Here is a 9281-nt window from a genome sequence, read left to right as displayed (position 1 = left end):
TTGAACTTTCAGCTTCATAACTTTGCAGATATTGTTTATGCTCAAACAGCATCATTACACACTAACTAACGTTAAAAAAGTGAAATCGCAATCTACCACCCCTTTAAGACTGCACTATGACCTTTAAGCTCTTATTAATTTAATCATTACTCATTTTAAATAAACTAACTAACTAATGTTTGGGTATTTTATAAACTTACTCCCAAAATTCTTTAACAGGTGATGATGCATTCTCCATAAAGCTCAGGTTTCTTGTCCCTCCTATTCGGTCAAACTCAACACAGTTTTCTGTAAGGATGAAGGGAATTGTTTATAAAAAACATGATCTATTGAAAACGAAAAAGTAACTTGTTTTATAACATACCTGAATTCCACCAGTTCCTGCAGCTAGCCCATGGCAGTTCACCACTAAAAGAAGAGAAGAGATAGAAGAAAGCCCAGGCCAAAATGACGATGTAGTAGGCACTGGAATAGAAGACAACCACCTGACTCCCATAACCCAGACCTAAAGAAAAGCAAGCCAAAACAATTAACCCCGTTTCTTTTGCTGACAATAACAGATCAGCCTTTTAAACCAACTTGTTTGATGTTTAGTTTAAATGTGTTGGAGAGATCCATATTACATACTATTACTGTATATAAGTTAAAGTTAAATAAGTATTTGTTTATCAATAATTTATTATGAATTATTTTTGAAGAATTATGAATTAACATAAAATATTTGAAAATGAAACACCTATTTAATTTATGACCATTGCTTGACTTGGAATTACGAATCACAAATTTATTAAACAAATGAATTATTTATGGGTGACTTATTTTAGCATTTGGGAATAAGATTGGGAAATTAAAGGCAGGCGTGGAGGCTGAGAGCAAGCAGCTTTTTATCCGCATTCGAATGAACAGTTTGTTGTTTTTGTTCTGTTTATTACAAGTATTAATTCATTACTAGATTATATCATTAGAAATAACTGCACATTTTACAAAAAGTAAAAGTAATAGCTTTAGAAAACTACTTAAAACTGGGAAATTCAACAAGAAGTTGAAGAGTAATGTGTGTGGTTTTCATCCTGACATTTTCTGTAAATATGGAGATGATACTTCAAGAAACCAAAAGCAAAACAAATTTTGAAAGCATAAATAGAGGATGCTGACCCATTAGAAAAGGAATATGTTCATAAGTTATTTAAACATACTTGTATGACAAACTTTACAAAACTGTGGTTAGTACAAAAGCACCTTAATATTTAAGGTACAATATTTAATATTTAAACAGGAAGCCTCACACATTTCAGACCACTATTGTTCACTATTGATGTGTGCTGGGTGTCTACTAAACCACTAATCTACACGTTTACTACACACATCTAATTTTACAGCACTGTGGTTGACATACAACAGCATTTACTCTATTGTACATTAACAATGACATTAAAAGTGAACAATGAAAACTCACCTTCAAATAGTGGGCAGATCTTCCTCCAACAGGTAACAGACCCTTGGCTGGTGTACTGACCCAAAGCAGTCTCCATAAGAAAAAGAGGAATGCCGCAGGCAAACAGAAAGACCACATATGGAATGAAAAACACTCCTAAAAACAGAAAAACGTAGCTGTTCTTAGACAGTTTATGTTCACCACACTAGTATAAGACACAAGGTCAAAAAATAAATAAACAAGCAAACATTGAACTGGTTCGAATGGATTTTTAATAGAGCTCACAGTAATAAAGTAAAACCATAGTACAAACCTCCTCCGTTCTTGTAACACAGATATGGAAATCTCCACACATTTCCCAAACCAATGATCTGGCCAGCAACAGCTAAGATGAACTCCACTTTACTGGACCACTGGCCTCTCGCTCGGGTTTTAATGCCTGTGTCGATTCTTTCTGAATCTGGATAAGCCAGTTTAAACTGCAAATCTGGATCATGCTGCATTTCCATGTCACTGCAAAAAAAAAAAAAGCAAACAGCTGTCAAAACATTGATAGCTGAGAAGCACAAACAAAGTTTAGAACAGAGCGGTTATTGAAACATGTAAAGGTCAAAAACAGCAATGAGTCTTTGTTCAGTACCATCTGGTTGTCCCAGCTCTTACACCGGCAGTGAGGCTTTCAAATAATGATGGTCAAAGTTAGAACAAGTTTCCACTTTTCCAACGCAGTGACGGACATCAACCACACCTTTGTGGCTGGTCTTCATTTTTTGCGTTCACCTTTTAGTGTGATATCGCTAGATAAGAACATACTTGCCACAATGGATCTGACTAAAGACATTTATTAAAACACCAGATTCTATTTTCGAAACAATAAATGAAGATTTTCCATTAAAGTTGGGCATAATCTCTGGAAGAATACACACTCAAATTTTCTTATAAATTCAAAACTGTAATTCACACCTATATTTAAATGCATTTGTCACTGTTTTTATGTCTAAATAGCGTCTTCAGTTACTTTTGAAGACCATACCATTCTTATTAAATAGAAACAAAATGTTGGCCCAGACATTTAGCCTTGAGTGTCAATAAACTAAAACTGCTAAGACAGACTGCAGAATACATACATATTCGATCTAAAAGCATTTTTGTTCTCAATTAGAATTTGTTGGTAGAATTAAAAAAAAAAATCTACTCAAGGTTTTTTTAATTAAATGCAGAGGTCAATGGGTACATGCTGTTTGCACAACTCCTCACAGCTGAAATAATCTTGTGTCCCCAAAACAGGAGGCACTGCAGGGTGCTTAGTCACATTCCCTTCTCTTGCCCTCATTTCTTGTGCTGTGACCCTTATAATATGTGAAAAATGTTAGCAGACCGCTACAGTTTCTTAATGATCCCATTGACACCTGGGGGTCCGTGAAGATACTCCAGGGGGTCCATGGATAAGATATATTAAAAAAGAACCTACATTTTCAAGACATTTCTCACTATTAACTAACTTTTGAAGCAATCATCTGTTAAGCTAATATAATGTCACATTGGTGATCTTAACGTTATGATAAAGTATTGCTTTCTTTATACTGCCAAACGGTCACGTGGATAAAAATGTTCATGGTGAAAAAAGCTGCAAAAAGACAAGAAAAGTCTTGACAGTCTGTAATAAACACATTTGGCATACATGTTCAATATCATTGCAACGTAGGGTATTGCTCTAAACAAAAATACATTAAAGATGAAATTTAAATAAACAAACGAGCAAAAAAAAAAAAAAGCCTTCTATGAAGAACAAAGTCTTTTTGTCTGTTTTGATATTTTTAGGTGGTGTAACTGTTTGAAGATTGTAAAAAAAAGTGATTGGTATTTGGCACGGTTTATTATTTCTTTAAGAAAATAAACAGTGAAACAATTTTGTTTTAAAATATTACTAATAGAACAAAAAATGAATAATAAAAACATCCGCCAAATCAAAGTCAGTAACACAATCAATTGTTTTGTCATGTGACAAACGAGGACCCCTTCAGACCCTCAGGACTGCTCAAAGTAATTTATTTATTAAATATATATTTATTTGACCTTTTAAAGAAAATGCATGTTTTAGGTCAAATGGAACATAATTTTAAAAAATGTCTTGATATTTGTAAAAATATTTTTATTTTTAAATATATTTTTGATAATTCAAATAAAAAAACTCAAATATTGAAGAATTTGTAAAAAATTATAAAACTGTTTCTTAAAAAAATGAATGAAACCAACATGAATCAAATTCATGTGATACAATATTTTCATTTTATTGTGACAGGTGGCATGCTATCTAGGATGAGGCAGGTTAAAAAAAAGTCAAACGTATTCGTTTATTAAATAACCTGCCTCTACTTAACCACAAGCAGCACTTGAAGCAACCTTGAAGCACGAACTATTTATCGTCACGGAGCAGAGACGTTGTCCCTGAGGATCTGCATACAGAGAAGGAGGAAACTCACTCAGTTATTGCGCTTTTGTTCATGCCCTTTGGCCTACATTCAGCAGCCGAACGCTTGTGCTCTTCAACCGTTGCGGTGACGCTGGGTGCCAAGTGAAATACTTCCAAAAACAATAGCCAGATAGAAAACAACTAACGTTACGCAGTTAACCTCAGCGCTCAACTGAACCTCTTCAGTAAATTAGAAAGCAGTGGAAACGATGTAGACCGATAACAAAAGCTGTAGAGCTGTTACCTGATGGAGGCGACTGTTCAAAAGTTCAGGAAGTCTACCGCATTTACCTTGGCCATGAAGTTACGCTAATTCAGTGTGATTCGAGCGTTATAATACAGTCGCTGAAGCCCACCCCTCTCACACTCTCCTCCTCTCGTAAAGGGAAACGAGTACATACAGAACCAAGAGCTTAGAATAACTTGTGTGTAAGTGTGTGTCTTTAGGCGGGGCTTATAGCTCAACAGCAATAAATGACTGCATTAGGGTTGTGCCAATAGTCGATAGTATCGTGTATCGACGATAGTCAGAGATATCGCCTGTGGTATTAATTTGTTATCATGTTAAATACAAATTCAGTCATATTAAAAACATTAGGCTGCTTTTAGCCTTACGCTGGAGTTGGTTCACTTTCGCAATGAAACTAAGTAAATAATTACATAAATTATCACGATAATATCGTGTATGGGCGATCTCACAGGCTGACCCTTTTCACAAGACTGTGATGACGCCTTTAACGGTCATCAGCATCGTTAATCCTCGAAAAGTTTTCATATACGTCTATGGGAGGGACGATAAATTTGACATCGTTCTCTCTTCTGACTGCCGTTATCAGTCTCTCTCAAGTTTTGTCCTTTTATTGAAATTCATGACAATACTATCGTGTAGTTTTTATTTTGCTATTTGAGCAAATAGGAATGCAAAAAATATACTTGTACTCTCCCATTCACTGCTATTCAAGTTTACCCAACTATGACGACTTCCGCTGCTGAGAAACCCCTGCAATGTGAAAAAGGTCCATAGGACGATATGAAAATTGAGCATATCGCCCAACACTAGACTGCATGTTTCTAAATACGTCCATCTTGTCATTTTTATTGCCAAATTGCGAAATATCTTTTACTTACATTAAATCAAAAGGGTTACCCCTTACTTAACACCCTTGTTTTATAATCTGTTATTATTAATGCAGATAGGCACCCAGTAATAATAACGCAGTGTGTGTCATACGAGCACGATGTGTTCTATATTTTTTTGTAAATTATTTCTTCAGCAAACGAAAATAGTTGCAAAAGAAGCAAAGCATCAAACTTTTGGTCACCAAGCAACGCAGACCTTCATCCGGTCTGGAGCAGGGTGTTTGAATGGAACGGAGCGATTGATTTCCCCTCCAACGTTCTGTAATCAGTCAGCTGGAGTTCCACTCCGGGTTTTCCATTATTCATTTACTGCAGGAACCTGTTTCGACAGGGGTCGACTCGTGTCTAGTAAACCTAGTTCTGCACTGGTAATGGCAGTACGGAAAAAATGCCTACTATAATCAATCATACACATAAACAATACATCTGTAATACAATCATGCAAATAAGCAATACAGTTCTTTCTCTAAACTCGTCATTGTTCTGTCCTTCCAGAGGATTAAACCTTTCTCCTGAGTGTCTTCTCCTTACTGATAAAGACATGCATACACAAGTTTTTTTTTTTACTTTCACAAGGTTTTCAAGGCTCCTATCAAGCCGGTGGTTAGCTACAAGCGTACATTTTATGGTTATTGACAGTAGCAAATACGCATGCGGATGTAGCAGTACGAGGGTTACCATCTAGACACGGCTAAGTGGAATTTGTTTTTAGAAAGTTGCGTTTACATCTTGTAGTTTTTTTAATTAGTAAGTATTGCTTTTTATGTAGGAGATCGTCTGCAAACAAGAGACAACGTGAGTCAGTGAATGTTTGAAAATAAAAAGCTAATTTCGCAAAGAAGTCAATCAAATTTACTGACGAATTTCGATGGGAAAACGCAATTATCATCCATGTATGATTAGAAACAGTTGGTGGCGGTATGTGCCTATGGTGCGGAATACGCCAAAAAATTCCAAAGAAGACGAAGGAAAACGCAATTCTCATAGTCGACCACAAGAGGACACTGTTGATTTTGTAAATGGCGTTTTCACAAACCGCGTACGGCTGCGAAGTTTTGAAAGTACTGCGTGGTACTGAAATAATGTCAGATTTTTACCAAAAACAATTCTGTTTCTCCTTAAATCTCTCCTTAAACATTGTCCAAAATGGAATGGATTGTGATCAGTATTCCAGCATCTGTTTTCCACCTTGATTTATGTAGGCCCAGTGTGTTTCATTTAGCTGAGTTCTACAAGCACTCACTTAAATGAGTAGTTCTGGAGGATTATGATGAGAGAATGGCATAATGGACTGTTCAGCAATTACACATTGCTTAATGAAGCACAAACAGGACATTTGGTTCAGGTATTTCAGCATTCTTTCTTTTCTGAATGCATTTGACAATGCAAATGGCATGGTGTCCAGTTACTAGTAAGTAATTCAACTTTAGAGAGAACTGTGCTGGACCTATTGCAAAATTGTCAGACAGGCTCAAAGATGGAGAAAGATCTAGAAATAGCCAGAGAGAGTAGGGTGAGAGAAAGAAACCCATTGGTTGTTAGTTGCTCCACTGATGAGACATTTCTGTTTTATCTCTGAAAAACGTGGTAGGGGGACGCACAAAACACAAACACTTTCTGATCATGGCATAGTCTTGTTTACAACTTTTGAAAAGCAGAGAATACTAAACCTGGTTTTAGACCAACAGCTCAGGACTAACAGTTCTTGTTCAGGAGCTCTTGAAGCCGGTTTGGCCACTCCTCAGGCATTCTCTTTGAGGACATTATTTTGAACTGCTAACCTAGATACAGGCACTACATAAAAGAGACATACAAGACGGATTCTTCTCAAATTAAAGGTATATTTTGATTACTCTTTTGTCGCATTATTAAATAACACTTTCATGTAGTGAAACAGCAGATGTACTGTAGTTAAAAAAGAAAAATGCTTTCAGCTGTACATTCAAAGTAAAACCATGCCCACAACAGGTAAGCACTTTACTTCACTACCAATTCCTTTTTAAGCATATATGCATCAGTTGTCATCAGCTGCAAGTCGATTGTAGTTTTGAGCTGATTTGCTTTTTAATATATAAATGTGAGTTGTTGTTTCTTAAAGATAAGAATGACATGTAACGTTTCAGGTTTTTAACATCTAAATGTGGTGACAGGTGTAGAAGCACAGTATTTCTGAATGATGTATTAAAGAAAAAACCTTGATAAAACAGCACACTAATTTAAATGTAATAACAGACTTAAATTAATTAACAGCAGTAAAAGTATACTTCAGTATCATGCAAGGTAGTATGTGCAATTTTAAGGCTGCTGAGAATTTTAAAGAGGAAACATGTAGACAAAAAATTGAATTTATGTATAATAAAAGATCCAAATGTGGACACATATTCCAATAGACAACAACTGCCCTATCATTAGTTTGTTGTGAGGTAAAAGCATGTGAAAAAAACACGTGCAGTCATGCGCAGCTGTTTGCAGAGTCTATTGATGTTATCATTTGCTACAGATGAGCTCATGGGGCCCACATCTACCGCAAACACATATGGGCCCCATTCTTCATTATGCCTTAATTATGTTACATGACAGATATTTGGGTATATAATATATGTTTATCAACCCATTATTAGCATCATGGAGCATATCTCAAGGCCAGGTGTGAAGTTAAACCTCATGAATGGTGCCCTAGTGCAGGCCAGACCTAAACCCCAGGCAAGAGAGCAGTGGTCGAATAAGCTGGAGTTTCTCTTGGCGGTGGCAGGGCACATCATTGGCCTGGGAAATGTGTGGAGGTTTCCTTACTTGTGCTACAAAAATGGAGGGGGTGAGTGCAAATGTATATTTAATCTTGTTTTATGGCGTTTAAGTTCCTGAGTTATCATATGTTCTTAATATAAAATAACATTTTATCTTAAAAATTTTCCAAAGTCTCAGATACACCGAAGATAAAATACACTGCTTTTTAGATATGATTAGAAGGGCTTTTCTGTGGTGGTTTGTTATAATTTAAATATTTTGGGATATGAGTCTCAGTGTCAATGGCTTAAGATCAGTGCCAGACATTCTGTGTTTTTAGCATAAAATATCCACATAAACATTGATCTGGGGCCGTATGTATAAAGCCGCTCAAAGTAAAAGTTTAGATCAGTGAACTCGCCTTTATGACGTCATGGGAGAGTCTCGGAATGTAGATAACGTTTGTCCAAGAAATTGATTTTGTTGCTAGGTTTTTGAAAAAAGTCTCTAAAGGGATGCGGAAGTCACTAAATCTAGTGACAAAATCACTAAATTGGCAACATTGGCACATTGACTACAACATACGTTATTTACATTTCATTGGTCCTCTTTTTTTTGCATGTGTTCATAATTTCTTTGTATGATAGCATGTCCAAAAATTATGACCACACAATCTGGCTTGTTTCATTGCAATATTATCACAAATAAAACAACTGACTAAACAACTATGCAATATGCTTACAAAATCTTGCACATTTGTTTTTTAAATTAAGGATGAAAATATGTCAAATTTCCTTTTCCTGGAGTTATTGGAGCCGTTGATGGAACTCATGTTCACATCATTGCTCTAACTGTAAATGAGGAGACATACCATTAAACAAAGCATTAGTAATAATTTGTGATAATTTTGCACAATGCAAAGCATTTAAAAATACATTTAAATTAAAATATTTTATTGTCTTAATTAAATTATTTTATTGTAGTTACATTAAATGATTGGTGTTGTGCTGCTGTGACTTTACATGAGCAGGCTCACTATTGGCTGATTCAGAGGTTGAGGTCAGCCATTTTGTGTTGACATCATTGTAGTCCTTAGTTCACAACACTTAAGTGTCACCTCAGTCAACACTTAAGAATCAGTCTTAGACTTTACTGAAAGCTGCTTTTAGCTTCTTTATAAAAGTCTCCTACTCTTAGAAAAGTCCTACTTTTTACTAAGAATTTTTTGACACTTAAGTCAAAGCTTAAGACTATTCTTAAGAGCATTTCTGAGAAGTTTTATACATACGGGCCCTGGTGCTGTTTCTCTAGGGAAAAACAGCCCAGTGAGGCTTTGGACGAAGTTATATAACCGTGAGCTCACATTTGTGTGAAGATTTACAGTAACCTCAGTGGTATGAAATACATAAACCACTGTGCTGTTTTAAGAAAAAGAATCACTAACATGACATGATATATTTATATATATATATATATATATATATATATATACACACACACAGGCGC

At 35.6% G+C, this 9281-nt stretch overlaps 1 protein-coding gene and 1 pseudogene across 1 annotated transcript in view; one reads left to right on the top strand and one right to left on the bottom strand.

The window, feature by feature from the left end:
- The window catches only part of LOC107673488 (sodium- and chloride-dependent GABA transporter 2-like), an 11381-nt pseudogene extending 7040 nt beyond the window's left edge, over window positions 1-4341 (bottom strand).
- Window positions 4342-6216: 1875 nt separating this feature from the next.
- The window catches only part of slc6a22.2 (solute carrier family 6 member 22, tandem duplicate 2), a 13153-nt gene continuing 10088 nt past the window's right edge, over window positions 6217-9281 (top strand). Inside the window, exons 1-2 of the mRNA XM_016467088.1 lie at window positions 6217-6393; window positions 7670-7863. Coding sequence (XP_016322574.1) covers window positions 6335-6393; window positions 7670-7863 — 253 coding nt within the window. The 5' untranslated portion in view covers window positions 6217-6334. The remainder of the gene's footprint in view (window positions 6394-7669; window positions 7864-9281) is intronic.

Source organism: Sinocyclocheilus anshuiensis, unplaced genomic scaffold (genome assembly GCF_001515605.1).
Source record: "Sinocyclocheilus anshuiensis isolate Anshui unplaced genomic scaffold, SAMN03320099.WGS_v1.1 scaffold44, whole genome shotgun sequence".
NCBI lineage: Eukaryota > Metazoa > Chordata > Actinopteri > Cypriniformes > Cyprinidae > Sinocyclocheilus > Sinocyclocheilus anshuiensis.
The sequence above is the reverse complement of the archived record's forward strand: the minus strand, read 5'-3'. Positions and strand labels throughout refer to the sequence as shown.